The sequence below is a fragment of the Puma concolor genome, chromosome B1 (assembly GCF_028749965.1).
Source record: "Puma concolor isolate L17-30 chromosome B1, mPumCon1.1.hap2, whole genome shotgun sequence".
NCBI classification, from domain to species: Eukaryota; Metazoa; Chordata; class Mammalia; order Carnivora; family Felidae; genus Puma; species Puma concolor.
The window spans coordinates 44,062,163-44,084,013 of NC_141670.1; the positions used below are offsets into that span (position 1 = coordinate 44,062,163).

General features: G+C 36.6%; 1 protein-coding gene across 5 annotated transcripts in view; it reads right to left on the reverse strand.

Moving 5' to 3' along the window:
* Positions 1 to 21,591, reverse strand: part of ADAM32 (ADAM metallopeptidase domain 32) — a 189,561-nt gene extending 167,970 nt beyond the window's left edge. For 2 of the 5 annotated variants that reach the window (XR_015250076.1, XM_086703657.1), the window contains exons 1-2: positions 19,512 to 21,591; positions 6,816 to 6,895 (exon numbers count right to left, since the gene is read on the reverse strand). Coding sequence is in view for 3 of the 5 variants with exons in the window: in XM_086703657.1 (XP_086559783.1) it covers positions 6,816 to 6,895; positions 19,512 to 19,569 (138 nt within the window). In the remaining 2 variants the exon portion in view is untranslated. The remainder of the gene's footprint in view (positions 1 to 6,815; positions 6,896 to 19,511) is intronic. The other 3 variants (XR_015250077.1, XM_086703656.1, XM_086703655.1) reach the window with 3 other exon arrangements.
* Between the last annotated feature and the right edge of the window lie 260 nt (positions 21,592 to 21,851).

The window sequence follows — 21,851 nt, forward strand, 5'->3', positions numbered from 1 at the left end:
GACACAATATTCAGAATAGAAGGAGAGAGAAAGAGAGGAGATTGTTCGCTCTTCTATGAGGGCTTCCTGAACAGCAGCTGTTAAAAAAGGAGTGCAAACTCCTCTCTCCAGGGATGAGAGAACAATATAACATTTCCACCCCACACCATCCCCACATTAGCATGGACAGACTTCAGTGAGCAACACAGTATCCCAAGTGGAGGCTCAAGCCATTTACACAAAGTCCCACCCCACTGTGCCCTGCAGGTGCATCTTTACTAGGGCAAGTGATGCTGAGGACCAGTGCAGTAGGCCGCTCCACCAGAAGACCAGCACAAACTCCCCAGCCACACCAATTCCACTGATCATAGAGTGCAGCAAAGCTTCAGCTCTAGGGGAAATAGAATCTAGCCTTTTCTAACAAGCAGTTAAAATATACCTACTTAAAATGTGCCACACACTGGACAAGATCCAAACAATCCACACTGCAAGCAAGGAGAAACTCTACAGAGGACTTATCTGAGAGAAAGGCTAGCCAAATCACAACAGCAGAGTGTACAAAGCATACACCAAAACATATTCTTGAAGGGCCAGGCCCTGGACAGTATATGACCTCTACTTAATACAGTCATTATTATCAGGAGCAGCAATATAACAGGATTTCCTAACATACAGTTGACAGAGGTCTAGGCAAAATGCCAAGGAGGCAGAATTTATCCCAAAAGAAAGAACTGGAGGAGGTCATGGCCAGGGATCTAATCAAAACAGATGGAAGTAATATGCTTGAACCAGAATTTGAAACAACAATCATAAGGAGAATAGCTGGGCTTGAGAAAAGCATAGAAGAAACCAGAGAGACCTTTACCACAGAGATAAAAGCCCTAAAAACTAATAAAGCCAAAATAAAAAATTATATAACTGAGATGCAAAACTGACTAGATGTATTGGCAACAAGGATGGAAGAAGCAGAGGAATGAGTGACACAGAAGACAAAATTATGGAAAATAATAAAGCTGAAAGGAAGAGGGAAAGAAAAATATTGGATCACGAATGTAGACTTAGGGAACTCAACAACTTCCTGAGCATAATAACATTCATATAATAGGAGTCTCAGAAGAAGAGAGGGGAAAGGGGGCAGAAGGTTTATTTGAGCAAATTATAGCTGAAAACTTCCTTAATTTGGAAAAGAAAACAGACATTGAAATAAAAGAGGCACAGAGAATGCCCATCAAAATCAACAAAAGCCATAGACAACACCAAGACATACTGCAGTAAAATTTAGACTATACACAGGAAAGGAAATAATCCTGAAAGCAGCAAGAGAAAAAAAATCCTTAACTTACAAGGGAAGACAAATCAAAATCGGGTTCACAGCAGATCTCTCCACAGAAACTTTGCAGGCTAGAAGTGAGTGGCATAATATATTCAATGTGCTGAATGAAAAAAATAAATATGTAGCCAAGAATGCTTTATCCAAAAAGGCTGCCATTCAGAATAGAAAGAAAGATAAAGAGTTCCCCAGACAAATAAAACCTAAGAGTTCATGACCACTAAACTAGCCCTATAAGAAATATTATAGGGGACTCTTTGGGAAAGAAATCAAAAGCAACAAAGACTAGAAAGAAACAGAGAACATCAGAAACAACTGTAAAGAAACAACTTAACACAATGGCAATAAATTCATATTTTTCAATAGTCACTCTGAATGTAAGTGGACTAAATGTCTGAATCAAAATATACAGGATATCAGAATGGATAAACAGGAAAGACCCATCTATATGCTGTCTATAAGAGCATAAATCATTTTAGACCTAAAGAGACTTGCAGATTGAAACTGACAGGATGGAGAACCATCTATCATGCTAATGGATGTCAAAAGAAAGCCAGAGTAAAAATACTTATATCTGACAAAGTAGATTTTGAACCAGACTGCAACAAGGGATGAAGAAGGGCACTATATCATAATTAAGGGGTCTATCCAACAAGAAGATGCAACAACTGTAAACATTTATGCCTCCCAACTTGCATGTATGCAAATATAATAATCAATTAATAACAAACATAAAGAAATTCACTGAAAATAATACAATAAGAGTAGGGGACTTTAACATGCCACTTACAACAATAGACCATCTAACCAAAACTCAACAAAGAAACAATGACTTTGAATGACACACTGGACCAGATGGACTTAACAGTTATATTCAGAACATATCATTCTAGAGCAGTATAATACACATTTTTAAAGTGCACATGGAATATTCTCCAGAGTATATCACATACTAGGTCACATATCAGGACTCAACAAGTATAAAAATATTGAGATCATACCATGCATATTTTAGGACGCCAACACTATAAGATCAGCCACAAGAAAAAATTTGGAAAGACCACAAGTATATGGAGGTTAAAGAACATTCTACTAAAGAATGAATGGGCTAACCATGAAATTAAAGAATAAATTTAAAAATATATGGAACCCAATGAAAATGAAAACATGACAGACCAGAACCACTGGGATGCAAAAGGCGGTCCTACAAGGTAAGTATATTGCAATACAGGCATACCTCAAGAAGCAAGAAATGTCTCAAATACCCAACCTAACCTTACATCTAAAGCAGCTAGAAAAGGAACAGCAAATAAAGACAAAGCCAGTAGAAGATGGGAAATAATAAAGACTAGAGAAATAAACACCATAGAAACAAACAAACAGTAGAACAGATCAACAAAACAAGAACTGGTTCTTTGAAGAATAAAACTGATAAACTTCTAGACAGATTTATCAAAAAGAAAAGAGAAAGTACCCAAATAAATAATGAATGAAAGAGGAGAGATCACAACAAACACTACAAAAATACAAACAATAATAAAAGAATGTTATGAAAAATTATATGCCAAAAATTGAGCAATCTGGAAGAAATAGACAAATTCCTAGAAACATACAAACTACCAAAATTGAAACATGAAGAAACAGGAAATTTGAACAGACCCATAACCAGCAAATAAAATGAATCGGAAATCAAAAATCTCCCAACAAACAAAAGTCCAGGGCCAGATGGCTTCCCAAAGGAATTCTACCAGACATTTAAAGAAGAGTTAATACCTATTCTTCTCAAACTGTTTCAAAAATACAAATGGAAGGAAATCTTCTAAACTCATTCTAGGAGGCTAGCATTACCTTGATTTCAAAACCAGACAAAGAACCTACTAAAAATAAGAATATCAGGCCAATATCCCTGCTGAACATGGATGGAAAAATTCTCACTAAGATACTAGCAAATCGAATTCAACAGTACATTAAAAGAATTATTCACCATGATCAGGTAGGATTTATTCCTGGGCTGCAATGGTGATTCAATTGCAAATTAATCAACATACACCACATAAATAAAAGAAAGGATAAAACCATATGGTCCTCTCAATAGACATATAAAAAGCATTTGACAAAACACAGCATCCATTCTTGATTTAAAAAAAAAAAACCCTCAACAAAGTAGGGACACACAGAACATACCTCAACATCATGAAAGCCATATATGAAAGACCCACAGCTAATATCATCCTCAATGGAGAAAAACAGAACTTTAATTAAATGGTCAGGAATCAGATAAGGATGTCCATTCGCACCATTACTATTTAACATAGTACTGGAAGTCTTAGCCTCAGCAATCAGACAACAAAAAGAAATAAAAGGCATCCAAATTGACAAGGAAAAAAGTCAAACTTTCACTATTTGCAGAGAATGTGATACTCTATGTAGAAAATCCAAAAAAAAAACACCAAAAAATTGCTAGACCTAATACATGAATTCAGCAAAGTCTCAGGATATAAAATCAATGTACAGAAATTGGTTGCATTTCTATACACCAATAATGAAGCAGCAGAAAGAGAAATCAAGGAATCGATCCCATTTACAACTGCACCAAAAAACAATTAGGTACCTAGGAATAAACCTAACCAAAGATGTGAAAGATCCATACTCTGAAAACTATAGAACACTTATGAAGGACACTGAAGAAGACACAAAGAAATGGAAAAATGTTCAATGTTCATGGATTGGGAGAGCAAATATTGTTAAAATGTCTATACTACCCAACGCATTCCACATTTTTAATGTAACCCCTATCAAAATACCACCAGCATTTTTCACAGATCTAGAACAAACCATCCTAAAATTTGTATGGAACCACAAAAGACCCTGAATAGCCAAAGCAATCCTGCAAAAGAAAAGCAAAGCTGGAGTCATCAAGACAGTATGATACTGGCACAAAAACAGACACATAGATAACAGGAACAGAATAGAAAACCCAGAAATTGACCCACAACTATATGGTCAACTAATCTTCAACAAAGCAGAAAAGCACATGCAATGCAGAAAAGACAGCCTCTTCAACAAATGGTATTGTGAAAACTGGACAATTATATGCAAAAGAATGGGACTGGACCACTATCTTACACTAGACACAAAAATAAACTCAAAATGGATTCAAGACCTAAGTGAGACTTGAAGCCATAAAACTTCTGGAAGAAAATATAGGCACTAATCTCTTTGAAATCAGCTGTAGAAACATTTTTTTTTTTAGCTATGTCTCCTCTGGCAAGGGAAACAAAAGCAAAATTAAACTACTGGAACTATATTCAAAAAGAATGAAAATTTGCCATTCACAACTATGTGGATGGAACTAGAGGGTATTATGCTAAGCGAAATTAGTCAGAGAAAGACATATCATATGACTTCACTCATACGAGGACTTTACGATACAAAACAGAGGAATATAAAGGAAGGGAAGCAAAAATAATATAAAAACAGGGAGGGGGACAAAAACATAAGAGACTCTTAAATATGGAGAACAAACAGAGGGTTGCTGGAGGGGTTGTGGGAGGGGGTTGGGTTAAATGGGTAGGGGGCATTAAGGAATCTACTCCTGAAATCATTGTTGCACTATATGCTAATTAACTTGGATGTAAATTTTAAAAATTAATTAAATTTTTTTAAATGGGCAGTAAACATGAACAGACATTTCTCCAAAGAAGACATGCAGATGAACAACAGTCACATGAAAAGATGCTCAACATCATTCATCACCAGGAAAGTGCAAATCGAAGACACAATGGGATGTCACCTCACATCAGTCAGAACAGCTAAAATAAAAAACACAAGAAACAACAAATGTTGGCAAGAAGGTAGAAAAAAGGAACCTTGTACACTGCTGGTGGGAATACAAACTGTACAACCACTATGGAAAACAGTTTGGAGGCTCTTCCAAAAAATTAAGACTGAAACGACCAGGGGCACCTGGGTGGCTCAGTCAGTTACACATCCAACTTCAGCTCAGATCATGATCTCAGGGTTTGAGCCCTGTGTCAGGCTCTGTGCTGACAGCTCACAGCCTGGAGCCTGTTTCAGATTCTGTGTCTCCCTCTCTCTCTCTGACCCTCCCCCATTCATGCTCTGTCTCTCTCTGTCTCAAAAACAAATAAACATTAAAAAAATTTAAAAAACTGACATCAAAATACATCATCAGATTAAAAAAAAAAAAGGACTAGAATGACCATATTAAACAGTAATTTCACTACTGGGTAATTACCAAAAGACTACAAAAACACAAATATGACAAGATATATGCACCCCTATGCATATTATTATTATTATTATTATTGCAGCATTATTTAATATAGAATGAACCCAAGGGCCCATCAATAGATGAATGGATAAAGAAGATGTAATATGTATACACAACAGAACATTACTCAGCCATAAACAAGGAATGAAATCTTGCCATTTGCAATAACATGAATAGATCTAGAAAGTATAAAGCTAAGTGAAATAAGTCAGTTAGAGAAAGTCAAAGAATAGAATAGAATAGAATAGAATAGAATAGAATACCCCGAATTCAAAAAGATGTATGTACCCTATTTACTGTAGCACTTTACAATAGCCAAAGCAATCTAAGTGTCCTTTGATAAATGAACAGGTAAAGAAAATGTGGTATACACACACACACACACACACACACACACACACACACACACACACTGGAATATTACACAACAATAAATAAGGATGAAATCTTGCTTTTTGTAAAAACATGATGGACCTTGAGGGCATTATGCTAAGTGAAATAAATCAGACTGAGAAAGACAAAGATCATATGATTTCACTGATATGAGGAATCTAAAAACAAAACAAATGAATAAACAAATAAAAAGGAGAATCAGACCTGCAAAAACAAAGAACTACCTCTGATGGTTGCCAGAGGGAAGGGGGTTGAGGGGATGGACAAAATGCCTGAAGGGGAACGGAAGATACAGGTTTTGTTTATATGGAATGAGTAAGTCATGAAAATAAAAGGTACAGCATAGAGAATACAGTCAATGATATTATAATAGTGTTGTATGGTGAAAGATGGTAGTTACACTTGTGATCATAGCATAATGTATAGAGATGTTGAATCACTATGTTGTATACCTGAAACTAATGTAACATGTGTCAACTATACTTAAAATCAAAAAATTTTTAAAAGAGATTCTCTTAACCATTTTGGTGAAAATTATTCTCTTCATCTGAATCATGTAAATATTACTCAGATAAGACCCTAATTCTTCTACATTATTTTCTTTATTAGAACTTTTAAAATTTTTACCATAAGGAAATGACAAATGTTAGACAAAACAGAAGATTCCCATCTATATATTTGCTTTCACTATCAAACTTAAAATTCCATATAAGTAGTAATAGTGTATACTTAGATTCATTCTATAATGGGGTTGATACATTTAATTGCTATAAATAAGAATTAAAAAAATCATATAATATTGTGAAAAATCTCTCTTACATTTTCTAGTTCCAAATTATCACTTGTATTTTCTTGGATTTTCTCTGGAACTATAATTTGTAAAAATGGATTTTGAGAACCTGAAGAAAGAAAAAAGGTAGTTAATAATTGTGTCTTATACCTGACTATTTGTTCAGGTTCTTTTGTAGAATTCACTAAAATGCACATATGAGTCATCCTTATGTACTCCTATAAAAATCTTGAAAATGCTTAATTTAAAAACAGAGTAGTTAAGATCAAAAAAAAAAAAAAGGACTGGGAGGTGGAGACAGGGCATAGTTAAACTTAGACAAAATTTGCTGTTACTGGAGAAAACAAACAAACAGACCAAAAAAAGGTCAAAGATATACTTCAAGCAAACTTTCCTTAAATAAAAAATTTGAAACAATACACTGAAAAGTACACAGAATTCAGGAATAACTGATAACAATTAAAATTGAGAAATATTCTACTAAAGTTATTGGGTGTCTAAGATAAAGAAAGAATCCTATTGGCCTATGAACAAAAAGAAAAACAAAATCATATTGGGCATAAGGGAGAAAAGCAGGCTGGCTTGACAATTTTTATAACAGTATTCAAAATTTAAAAACTGAAGAACAATGTATTTTTTAAGTGTTTATTTAAATTCCAGTTAGTTATCACACATGGTAATATTAGTTTCAGGTGTACAAAGAGTGATTCAACACTTCCATACAACACCCTATGCTCATCACAAGTGTACTCCTTGATCCTTATTACCTATTTAACCCATGCCCTCACCCACCTCCCCTCCTGTAACCATTAGTTTGTTCTCTATGACTAACAGTCCGTTTCTTGGACTTTTCCCATTTTATTTTTTTATTTTATTTTATTTTATTTTATTTTATTTTATTTTATTTTATTTTATTATTTTATTTTATTTATTTTATTTTATTTTATTTTATTTTATTTTATTTTATTTTATTTTATTTTCCCCTTTGCTCATTTGTTTTGTTTCTGAAATTCCACATAGGAGTGAAATCACATGGTATTCATTTTTCTCTTACTGTGGTAAATCACATGGTATTCATCTTTCTATTCTCAGCATATTACTCTCTAACTCTATCCATGTCATTGCTAATGGCAAGATTTCATACTTTTTTAATGTCTGAGTAATATTCCATTGTATATATACATACTACTTCTTTTTTCTTCTCAGATATAGTATTAGGGTTAGGGTTTATGGCCAGTGTTAGGCTCAGGCTTAAGGTTAGGGCCAGAGTGAGGGCATGTTCCTGGTATCCTGCTGTTTAGAGAACTCTCCAGGGGGCTCAATTTGGAGTTAGGGCTTTGGGGTTAGTGTTAGGGTTAGGATGAGGATGAGGATTAAGGTTTAGGGTTAGGGGTTGGGAATTAAGTTGGAGTTAGGGGTTAGGGTTAGGGTGTTGGGGGCTAGCAGGTTTATATTAACTAGAGAAGATGTTACTTGAACTGATGGTTTATACTCAGTGTAGTTTCAATAAGATATACACAAGGCTCTTCCCATATGCTTCTAACATATGTTTACAAACACTTATATCTTAATGAAAAAGGTGTCACTTGAAACATGCCATAGTTTCATTCAGGTAAGAATAGGTCTATTCCTACATGCTTTTACAGATGCATTTACAAACACATATAAATCAATGCAAAAGATGTTACTTGAACAATGGTTTATATACAGTGCATTTTCAATGAGGTAAGCATACGACTATTCCCATATGCTTTTATGTGTATGTGTAGAAACTTTAATGAAATATGATGATACTTGAAAACTGAATCTACAGAGTGTGGTTTCACAGTGTTAGGCATACAACTATTCCCATATGCTTCTATGCATATGTGAGAAACTTTAATGAAATATGATGATACTTGAAAAGACTGATTATACACAGTGTGGTTTCACAGCATTAAGCATATGGCTATTCCTGTATGCTTCTACACATATGAAGAACTATGTTTTTAGAAAATCTTCAAGAAAAAGTGTAGACCCTTGTATTTCATCCCCAACAAAACTGTTATTCAAATATAGAGGCAAAAGACAGGTATTTATAAGCAAAACTCAAGGAAAATAGTTCACCTCCACCTGTCACCAAAGGCAGAGAAACTTCTTCCAACAAAGGTACCAACAGAGTTAAAGGTTAGTTGTGGATATTAAACAAACTTAAATATAGAATAAGGCTAATAAAACTGTGGAAGTCTTAGTTATCCAATAGGGTACAAATGTTATTAAACCATGATGATATAGACATAACATATATAATAATGTCAGCCAGTGTAGCAGAAGAGGAATACCATAAGTGCATCCTGATTTCCTTACATTTATTGCAATGTGGCCCCCCAAAAATGTGACTTAAAGTTTAAAATCAAGTTATAGAAGTAGAAACATACTGTTTAATGGTATAACAGTGTATAATAACTAAGATTTAAAATAACCACAGTCATGTAATAAAGGGGAGAGCCAAAAGTGGGAAGAAGTAGTAAGATATTAATTTTTCTAATTACTTACAGTGAGGAATCACTATTACTGCCTAAATAAAAATTTTAATCTATTATGTAAAACATTATAAATATTCCAAATTAAGAGAAAACATACACAAAGGCACCTACAAAATAAACCAAAAGCCAGATTTTTACAATGAAATACTTTACCAAAACAAAAATATGAAATCAGAAAAGTATGACAAGATCAAGATCTCAGAAGTTGTAAGATCAAAAATCTCAGTTTTATCAATAAATGTAAATAGGATAAAGCAACCAACTAAAGAAAATCTTCAGACTGGATCCACAAAATCAAAATCCAACTATTCAGACCTTCTATGGAATATTAAACACTTGCTCTAAGCTAATACTTATTTTTGAGAACCTAAAATATAACTGGTTCACTTCAGGAAAAGACATATGCTTATAAGAAGACTGGTGATACATGAAATTTAGGTTCAAATCTGTGAGTTTACTCGTGGGACTACAAATTCATCCTATCATAATCTGACCAATTACAGAAGAGTATGTGGAAATAGATATAATCAATATCTTATGTAATCACCATCTTGCCTTCCTGACCCATAGAATGAGAACTATCATGGTAGGAAGTCTGTGAATATCATAATGCACCATCACCAAAACATTAAACCAAAAGTTTTTCTAAATCCAGAAGGTAGTCCAACCCTGAAAAGAATTGAAATATACAAGAGCAGTGATTCCTATTATTTTCCTATTTTGTTTGTTTGATCTGTGCAGATTATAAGCAATAAAGACAAAGAATTGTCTTAAGTTTAATCAGGTGATATAATAAATATTGTTTATAGTAAAAAATATTGTTCCGGGGCGCCTGGGTGGCGCAGTCGGTTAAGCGTCCGACTTCAGCCAGGTCACGATCTCGCGGTCCGTGAGTTCGAGCCCCGCGTCAGGCTCTGGGCTGATGGCTCAGAGCCTGGAGCCTGTTTCCGATTCTGTGTCTCCCTCTCTCTCTGCCCCTCTCCCGTTCATGCTCTGTCTCTCTCTGTCCCAAAAATAAATAAACGTTGAAAAAAAAAAAATATTGTTCCAAATATAGTCTCTTTACTGAAGCAAAGCAACACAGGCATTGGCACCTGCAAGTAACCCCTGATAGAAAAAGGTGTTTTCTCTCTCCCAATAAGCAGAAACTTTCCAGGAGCAAGTCTGCTTAACAGTGAGAACAATGTACTTTCACCATCCATACTGCCTCAGGTTCTTGAATCATTTGTAGTTCTACTTCTTCCTAGACTCTAACATCTCACTATCTTTGGTAAGGGGAATAATAATTCCTCTCAAAGATGTCCATACTCTAATCCCCAGAACCTGTGAATATGTTAGATTACAAAGCAAAGTATATTAAGGTTGCCAATAAGCTGACCTTAAAATAGGGAATTTATCCTGGATTATCCATGTGGTATTAATTTAATCACAAGGGTCCTTAAAAGAAGATGAATGGGGGCAGAAGAGAAAACCAGAGAGATGGTAGTGTGAAAATAACTCAGCCCAATATTCCTAGCTTTGAAGATGCAAGGTAGAGGGCCTAGCCAAATAATGCAAACAGCCATTAGAATCTGGAAAAGGCAAAAGGAAGCAGACTACTATAGCCTATAGAAGAAACACAGCACTTTCAACACCCTGATTTTAGCCCAACGAGACCCATCTTTACAAAATTGTAAGATAATAAATTTGTATTGTTTAAGCCACTAAATTTGTGGTAAACTGTTACAGCAACAATAAAAAATTAACACATCATCTAAGAGACAATTATTCTGGAATTCTGGAATGAAACTGGACCACCATCTCAAACTATATACAAATATAAACGATACATACAAATATAATCTGAAACCATTAAACTCTTTATAAGAAAAAATAGGCAGTAAGCTCTTTGACATGGGTCTTAGTAATACTTTTTTGGATCAGTCTCCTTGGACAAGGGCAAAAAATCCCAAAAATAAATAAATGGGATTACATTGAACTACAAAAACTTTTATGCAACAAAGGAAATCATCAATGAAATTAAAAGGCAACCTGCTGAATGAAAGTAGATATTTGCATACATCTGATAAGGGGTTAATATTCAAAATATATAAAGAACTTACACAAGTTAATATCTAAAAAACAAACAAACAAACAAACAAGCAACACAATTAAGAAACAGGCAAAGGGGCACCTGGGTGGCTCAGTTGTTAAGCATCCGACTTCAGCTCGGGTCATGATCTCACAATTCATGTGTTCGAACCCCACATCAGGCTCTCTGCTGACAGCTCAGAGCCTGGAGTCTGTTTCAGATTCAGTGTCTCCCTCTCTCTCTGCCCCTCTTCCTCCCCCACTCATGCTCTTTCTCTCTCAAATAAACATTTTTTTTTAATTTACAAAAAAAAAGAAAAGAAAAGAAATGGACAGAGAATTTAAATATACATTACTCCAAAGAAGACATACAGATGGCAAACAGGCCCATGAAAAGATGTTCAACATCATTAATCGTCAGGGAAATGCAAATCAAAACTACAATGAGATATCAATTCACATGTGTCAGACTGATTATCAAGAAGACAAAAAATAGTGTTCTTAAAAAAAATAAAATTTGAACAGATTGGAATTTGGATGATCTAAGAAATTTTTGTTAATTTTTAAGGTGTGATCATGATACTATGAGATTATATTTCAAAAGTATATTTTTTGTCAATTAGCAATACATACTGAAATATTTAGAGATGAAATGATATGTCTATAACTTGTTCCAAATAATATGAGAACAGAAAAGCAGAGGAACATAAAAAGAATTGGCTAGGAATTTATAATTGTTGAAGCTGGGTTTTTTATACTCTTCTACTTCTGCATTTATTTGAAATTTCCATAATTAAAAATAAAATAATAACAGTAGAGGCCAAATAGTAAAGTATCCTCAAAGTGTTATTGGAAAAATAACTGTCGTGTGAAATTCCATATCAAGCTAAATTGCCATTCAAGAGTGAGGGAGATATAAGGATATTTTCAAGTGAACAGACATTTTGTCACTCAAAATTTTTATGAAAAAGCTAAGAAAGGAAGAAGTGCTAGAAACAAGGTAAGCAAAGAAAGCAGTAAACAGTGGATAAATCTAAGCAAACTTGACTGAGGAAACAAATAGTAATAGAGATAATGACTAGGAAAATAATAAAAGTGGCACTAAATACTAAATAACAATAATATGTAAGAAGATGAGAGTGGTGTCTGACAACTTTCTATTCTCATTGTTGGAGGAGTTAAAATGGCAGAAAAGTACAGCTGTATTGAGGTCAGAATACTTGGAACACCCAGGAAATCTATCCGCGCAGTTACAGGAGAATCTCCACAGGTGGAGGGAGATAGCTTGGCAGGACTGAGCTGTGAGTATATGAATTGGGGGACATAAAACAGAGTGGGCACAGAGGGGAGGGATCCCCTTCTATGGAGAGACAAAAGGGAAAAAGAAGGTGTGGACTGTGGTATTGTGTTAGGACAAGAGAAAAACCTCTGCAGATCAGGACTGGTGAACAAGAAATATGAAGAGTGCCACTCTCTGCTTTGCAAACAGCCATAGGAGCTGAAGATCAGAGTTTTCAAAAGCACTCCTTTCTCCAAACTGGAAGACATGTGCGCACTTCCGGTGGGGAGGGAGGCCAGCCTGGGGAGCAGTAGTGATCTCAGGGGCACACTGGGAGAGAACAGTTCCCTCCCTTGAGTACTGTGGGAAGAGGGTATATTGCCCCCCAAGGAAAAACGACCCTGCAGGCATCTACCTTATCAGCAGGGCTGAGTGGCGCTACCCCAGAACAAGGTCTGGGACATGCCCACTCCTTTAAGACCTCAGGTTTTGAATCCCAGCCAAGCACCCCAGAATGCACCGGAGAACTGTGGGGCAGGACAAACCAGCCACTAGTGCTACTCTGTGAGAGCTGGCTGAACAGCGTGGTTTGAGACACAGGGTCTGGGGAAAGACTGGATGTCGCCATTTTTCCTCTCCCTCACCAACATGGTGAGGCTTCAGGGAAGGGGACAGCTGCCCCCACTGGAGGCTTAGACCTGCTTACACCAAACCCCGCCCCTCCATGCCTGGTAACTGCCTATCTATTGGAGTGAGACCAACACTGATCAAACCAGACAGCCTCTTCTCCAGACCAGCACAGCCACTGGTCCCAGGTACCAACAGACAACTGTACTGCAGTTTTGTATGTTAATCTGTTGCTCTTTTCTCTCTCTCTCTCTCTTTACTTTTCTTTCCTTCTCCTCTCTTTTCTTTTTCTTCCTACCCTCTTCTTTTTTTTCCTTTGGAATCAGGCACATAGTTTCTGATTTGATTTTTGGCCAGAAAATCTGCTTTGTCTGTTTAATCAGGCATTTTTACTCTATTCTTTTTACACCTTTTCTATAGCTCCTTCTTCTTTATTTTCCTTTCTCTCTTTCTTGATTAAGTCTTATAGTTTCTTTGATTCTCTGTGTGGTCTTTTTTTTCACCCCTTTCATTTTTCTCTTACTATGGGATCAGGTCCCCTGCCCTTTCCTTTTTTCCAGGATTACTTCAATGAGCAAATCAAAGCACACCTGGTGGAAAGTTTAAACAATCCACCACTATGAGTAAGGAGAAGCTTTGTAAAGACAGACCAGTGGGATAGAGCAGCCAAATATGCAACAGCAGAGCGCATGCAACATACTCCAAAAATACTGCCTGAAGTGCCAGGCCCTGGAGAGTGTATGGTCCCTTTTTAATACAGTAGTTTTCACAGGTTCAGAACACATAAAAAGCTATTAAAACATATAAAAGAAACCTAGCCAAAATTATGAAACAGAAGAATTCTCCTCAAAAGAAATTCCAGGAGGAAAGGACAGCCCAAGAGTTGCTCAAAACAGACATAAACAATATATCAGAACAAGAATTTAGAATAACAGTCATTAGACTAATAGCTGGGCTTGAAAAAAGCACACAAGACAGCAATCTATTGCTACAGAGATCAAAGATGTAAGAAATAGTTCACGATGGATTAAGAAATGCTATAAATGAGATGCAAAATAAACTAGATGCAGTGACAGCGAGGATGGAAGAAGCAGAGAGAAGGGGTGAAATAGAAGATAAAATTATGGAAAATGATCTGAAAAAAGAGGGAAAGGAAATTACTAGACCATGTGGGGAGAAATAGAGACCTAAGTGATTCAATGAAATGAAATAATATCCATATCATAGGAGTTCCAGAAGAAGAAGAGAGAGACAGGGAAAGAAGGTTTATTTGAATAAATTATAGCTGAGAATTTCCCTAATCTGGGGAAGGAAATAGGCATCCAAGTCCAAGAGGCACAGACAGCTCCCTTCAAAATCAACAGAAACAGGTCAACAGCATGACATATCATAATGAAACTGGCAAAATACAAAAGTAAAGAGAGAATTCTGAAAGCAGCTGGGGACAAATGGCCTTAACCAACAAGGGTAGACAGATAAGTGTAGTAGTAGAACTGTCCACTAAAACTTGGCAGGCCAGAAGGGAGTGGAAGGAAACATTCAATGTGCTGAATAGGAAAAATATACAGCCAAGAATCCTTTATCCAGCAAAGCTATTGTTCAGAATAGAAGGAGAGATAAAGGCTTTCCCAGACAAACAAAAACTAAGGAGTTATGATCACTAAACTAGCCCTGCAGGAGATCCTAAGGGGGCACTCTGAGTAGAAAGCAGCAAAGACTACAAAGGACCAGAGACTTCACCACAAGTATGAAACCTGCAGATAATACAATGACACTAAATCCATATCTTTCAATAATCACTCTGAATGTAAATGTACTAAATGCCCCAATCAAAAGACATAGGGTATGGGGCACCTGGGTGGCTTAGTCGGTTGGGCGTCCAACTTAGGTCATGATCTCATGGTTCATGGGTTTGAGCCCCGCATCAGACTCTGTGCTAACAGCTCAAAGCCTGAAGCCTGCTTTGGATTCTGTGTCTCCCTCTCTCTCTGCCCCTCCCCTGCTCACATTCTGTCTCTCTCTCTCAAAAATAAATAAACACTAAAAACAAAAAAAGACATAGGGTATCAAAATGGATTTTAAAAAAAAAGATCCATTTATATGCTGCCTACAAGAGACTTATTTTAGACCTAAACACACCTGCAGAGAACCATCTATTGTGCTAATGGATGGCAAAAGAAAGCCAGAGTAGCCATACTTATATAAGACAAACTAGATTTTAAAACCAAGATTTTAAGACAAGAGATGAAGAAGGTCATTATATCATAATTAAGGGATCTATCCATCAAGAAGGGCTAAAAATTATAAATGTTTATGCCCCAAGTGTGAAGCAACCAAATATATATATATATATATATATATATATATATATATATATATAAATTAATCACAAACATAAATAAATGTCTATTGTCATTGTCTTTTTTGGAAAAAGTAACAGTCTTAGTTCGGACTTTTTTACATTAAAATTAGAAATACAAAACACATAAGGCTGGAAATGAGATTTTTTTAAATGGTATCAAATAAAAAGCATGATATATAGAAAGTATTAAATATCATAACAGACTTAAATACAAATATCCTTCCTGGACAGCTGTATGGCTTTTTCAGTTTACTATCTGCATCTGGAAGTTTCAGGGCCCAAGGGCTGTTTTAATTCTTAAAAGTGAAAATATTTTTTAATCTAAGTTTGAGGTTCCTTTGCTAATACAGTACCCTCAAAAACTTAGTAGTTTCTCATCTAGTTGCTTTCTGTATAAGTAACACACATACAAAACTTTTTAAAGTCATAATTTTCGGGGCGCCTGGGTGGCTCAGTCGGTTAAGCGTCCGACTTCAGCTCAGGTCACAATCTCACAATTCGGGAGTTCGAGCCCCGCGTCGGGCTCTGGGCTGATGGCTCAGAGCCTGGAGCCTGCTTCCGATTCTGTGTCTCCCTCTCTCTCTGCCCCTCCCCCGTTCATGCTCTGTCTCTCTCTGTCTCAAAAATAAATAAATGTTAAAAAAAATTTTTTTAAGTCATAATTTTCAAATCTGCTTTATTTCTTTGCCTTTTATATTCTGGATACTTGGCCCCTTTCAGACAAATGATTTGCAAATACTTTCCCTCATTCTATAATTTCTTTGCTAACTCCTATTTCTCCCTCCCTCCCCTCTCATCTCTCTCTCTTTCTCTCTTTCAACTAAATGATGGCAACCTTGACTCTATCTGGAAAAATATATGTCCATACCCTTAATTAGAGCTTCTCCCTGAGTAATTTTCTCTATGTGAGAGTTTTTACTGACACTCTGGTGCTCAACCTTTCTAAATTCCATTTCTTACCATTTGGAATCTGGAATCACTTTTTTAAATCCTGAAAGGCCTTGAATTTCTGGATTTATTCCCTATCATTTCTTTTTACAAACTGGCCAATTGTTTCCTGAGATTATATCCTTCTCTTAACACTTTGCCAAACTTGGGTAATGAAACTGACCTCCAACTGCAAAAAAATAACATACCGTTATCTAACTTTGGTAAAACGCAGTCATACAGTTTACTATAACTTTATGAAATATACTATGAAACATTTTGTAACTTCCTAACATAGATCTCCATTTTTCCAGTTAGTTTCAATTTTTTGTCATCTACTATCCATTACCCATCATTCACTACCCAGAAGCTCAAAGACATCTATTTTAAGTTTATTATGGCAGCACACCACTTCAAAGTTCCAATTTCTATATTGGTCAACTTAGCCTGACCAGGCTATGGAATGGTAATAAATAAAACATTGAAATGTTAACACAATAAAAGCTTATTTGTTTTTCATGTAAAGTTTGGTAAGGGTCACCAGGAGCTCTCATTCAAGTAGTGACTCAGATGGGGCGCCTGGGTGGCTCAATCGGTTAGGCGGCCGACTTCACCTCAGGTCATGATCTCACGGTCCGTGAGTTCGAGCCCCGCGTCGGGCTCTGTGCTGACAGCTCAGAGCCTGGAGCCTGTTTCGGATTCTGTGTCTCTCTCTCTCTGACCCTACCCCGTTCATGCTCTCTCTCTGTCCCAAAAATAAATAAACGTTAAAAAAAAAATTTTTTTTTTAAATAAATAAAAAAATAAAGTAGTGACTCAGAGATCCAGGCTCTCTCCAACTGGTGACACCATAAACTCAGCTCATGGCTTCTCAGGTTACTGTGGCATCAGAAAAGAGAGATGGAAGGATATCAACTCTTAATTGCCTTGATCCAAAAATTACTCACCTCATTTCTTCTCAACCTCATGAGCACGAGATAGTTAAAATGACCCAGTCTGAATGTTAAAAGGCCAAGAAATATGGGCAAAAGATAGATACTCAGTGAACACTAAAGAACTGCCACATAAAAGGATGGAAAATATATATTTACAGCAAGTACTAGCCAAAGTAAAGTTGATGTAGCTATGTTAACATCAGCACAAATAGATTTTAATGGGGCAAAAAAGCATTATTAGGAATAAACAGAGAAACCAGAATGAATGTGAAAAAATGAAGCTGAAACTCTGCCTCACAGCATATATAAAAATTAAGTTAAAATGGATCAACAACCAAATTTAAGAGATAAAACAATAAAATTCTTAGAAGAGAAAACAAGAGTAAATCTTCATGACTTTAGATTTGGCAATGGATTCTTAGATATGTCATCATAAACATGAACAACAAAAGAAAACATAAATATATTAGATTTCACCAAAATAAAAAACTTTTGTGAATCAAAGGGCACTCACAAGAAAAGTAAAGATAGCCTACTGAATGAGAAGATATTTGTAAATCATTTGTCTGAAAAAGGTCTAGTCCCGAATATAAGAACTCTTACAGCTTGACAAAAACAACCCAATTTTAAAAACAGGCAAAAGACCTGAACACTCATTTCTCCAAATATATACAAATGGTCAACAAGCACATGAAAAGATGCTCAACGTCACTAAACAGTGGGGGAATTCATATCATAGAGACATATCCCCTAGGAAGATTATCATCATAAAAAAACATAAAATAACATGTTGACAAGAATGTCGAAATTTGGAACCCTTGTACTCTGCTAGTAGGAGTGTAAAATTGTGCAGCCACCATGAAAAACAATGTGATAGTTCCTCAAAAAATTAAAAATAGAGTACCATATAATGCAACTCCTCTTCTAGAAATATATACGCAAAAGAAGTGAACACAGAGACTCAAACAAGTACAAGTACACATGTGTTCATGGCAGCATTGTTCATAATAGCCCACAAGGAGCTGCAACCCAAATATCTATCTACAGATAAACAGATAAACAAAATGAAATACGTATTTATCCACTTAAATTCCACACAATAGAATACTACTCAGCCTTAAAAAGAAGAAAATTCTGATACATGCTACAACACAGATGAACATTGAGGGAGTTACGTGAAATAAACCAGTCACAAGAAGAAAAATACTCCAGAATTCCAGTTACATGAGGCACCTGGTATAGTCAAATGCACAGAGACACAAAGTAGAATGGTGGTTTCCAAGACTGCAGGGAGAGGGGAAAGAGGAGGTTAGTGTTTAGTGAATAGTACATTCTATGCACTGACACGGGATGGCAAGATTCAGAACAGTAGTGCATAAAAAGGGGAGGAAAATAAGAACATACCTAGAATGTTTGCTTGCATCTAAACCACCTCTAATAGATGTTAAAATTTTGTGGATTCTTTATACCGTTCTTTGTACCCTGCCATAATGGACCTCTGTCACTGTCAGCACAGCTGACACTGAATTTTTTTTTTTTTCTTTGACAGCAGGACAAATTATTGTCATAGGTAAGCCGGATTAGCTATGTTGGAACAAATGGTACGTGAGGAGAATCAGGTTTTTGTTTTTATTTTTGTCTGGATTTTGAGTGGAATTCAAGAAGATTCTAGGGTGCTTCTGAGTACAGGATGTGTTGGGGCAGTTTTGTGAGGTGGACGACACACCTGCAGGAAAGGCTGCCCCCAACCCACATTCAGAGAGGAAGAGATTTGTCCTTGAGTTCACTGAAATGACCTTCCCCTCTCGGAAGTCACTTGTCTGTCCCAACAGAACGCCCCCTAAAGGCCGGGTTTCCAGGCTGACCGGCCAAAAGAAACCAGAAGGCAGATCTGAACCGAGTTGGGCCACCGTTTGACAGAAGCAGGAACTCGTTGAAAAAAGGAAAAGAAACACCTTCCTCTGCCCAGACCCAGTGTACCAGGGTCTCCGCTGCCTTACCAGGTCCTGATGCCAGCAAGCCGCGGAGCCCAACAAGCAGCAGCATTAGGAGGAACATGGTGTGGCTTTGGGGCTCCGACAGTGGACTGGGGCGGCGGCCGTTGGGAGCGCTCTAGGGTCGGCGCGGCGGCCGCTCACACGCGCGCATTCGTGGGGCGAAGATCTCGCGAGGCCGCTGCCACGAATGCTAGTCGCCAGCAGCACGCACCCACCTGGCTCCCGACCTAAATCCCGCGTGCCTGGCCCGAGAGCCCGCAGCTCCTCTGAGGCTGTCCGGACGTCTCTTCGTGCCTGCAGCGTCGCAGTCGCTGTCCACCACTAACCTTTCTCTTCGTGTTAACAGACCTAACAGATCTAACGCATTAATTGAACTGTACGCTGTTTTGTATCACACACTTCCAGATGTTTTGAAAAACAAACGTGCAGTACTTTCTGAATTTAAAACTATATGCACGCACAGACACTCATATTTACTAAAGCTCGGTTTCTAAATAAAACAACAACAAAACTAGCCAGATGTGTGAAAGACATTCCAAGAAAGGAAAAAGTTTTGGTATCTCTGAAAATAGCTTGCTGTGATTTTTTTTCCCATGCCTACTGCCCAAATGCGCTGTGTAATCAGGCTGTGTCTACTTTTCTTCCAATCTGGTTCTTCAACAGGCCTTGGCTAGAATTCATGTGTTAGCATTCTCTTGTTCACAAACTTTTCAGTACAGTGACTACTCATTCATTCATGTAGTTAACGGGTTGGAGGAGATTCTTAACCATAGTTGCAGTACTTATGTTCCAGTAGAAAAACTTTCTAAATTCCAAGCCCAGGCTGCCGCCTATTTTCTCTTAACCCCCAATGCTTTGTCCACTCCAACTTCTGCTCTTTCCTGAATAAAAATTGCCTTATTCCCTGGGATACAATGTCTCCTCCCTCTCAGCTTCACCTCCAGTCTCTACCTATATGCACTATCTTTTAATTCTTTTGAAGTCCCAAAGAATGAATTAATCAATCATACTAAGTAACAAAGAGGCACACACAGACTAAAAAGCTCCGTGGAAACCAAAAAGCACACTTAGAGAATTACATCGTAAATTGCCATTTGAGATGCGATTTTGCAGACGCATAGGACTTCAACAGGGCCATCTAGGCCTACAAAAAGAATAATATGAGCAAAAATAAGGCAACAAAAATCTGCACCCAGCTTGTATCTCAACAGAACAGCCAAAACTAGACTCTAGGCAATAGTTGAGCCAAAAGCTGGTTTCATCTTGCTTCATAGTATTAGAAGAAAAATTACAGTAAGTACTTAGACTTGTCAATTAGTGGTATTTTCAATTAATTCCTGGTTTATTGGTTCTCTTCTTCAACCTTTCCTGTTTCAATCTTTAATAGAGCAGACTTTATATTATTCTTACTGTGTATATAGTTCTCAACGTAACAGTTTTATGTCCCATCCAGAACTTATATATCACAGTGCCTAATATGATATCTGCAAGGTGGTCAAGTTTCAGTAAACATTTATGGAATTCAATAAAATCTGATTTGTGCTTAGAAAACCTGGATTGTGCTTAACTATATGGTTAAAGACCCAAGCAACTGCTTAAGACAAAAAAAAAAAAAAAAAAATGCAATATCCTGAGCTATATAATTTTGTGAACATATAGTCAAACAGGGATTAAGTTACATATAATTTATCTAATTATTAAAATGTCTTTATCAGATATTAAAGAAGCCCTTTAATATTTGCAAATTTTGAAGTGATATTTATGGCCAAGAAATTTTACAATTTTAATAGCAATCCAGAATAAATCAAGGCCAAACCTAAGTGAAAAACATATACATATGGAAATGCAAGCTGGTGCAGCCACTCTGGAAAACAGTATGTAGGTTCCTCAAAAAACTGCAAATAGAACTACCCTACGACCCAGCAATTGCACTACTAGGTATTTATCCAAGGGATACAGGTGTGCTGTTTCGAAGGGACACCTGCACCCCCATGTTTAGAGCAGCACTATCGACAATAGCCAAAGTATGGAAAGAGCCCAAATGTCCATCGATGGATGAATGGATAAAGAAGATGTGGTACACACACACACACACACGCAATAGAGTATTTCTCGGCAATCAAAAAGAATGAAATCTTGCCGTTTGCAACTACATGGATGGAACTGGAGGGTATTATGCTAAGTGAGATTAGTCAGTCAGAGAAAGACAAATATCATATAACTTCACTCATATGAGGACTTGAAGAGACAAAACAGATGAACATAAGGGAAGGGAAACAAAAATAATATAAAAACAGGGAGGGGACAAAACATAAGAGACTTAACTATGGAGAACAGAGGGTT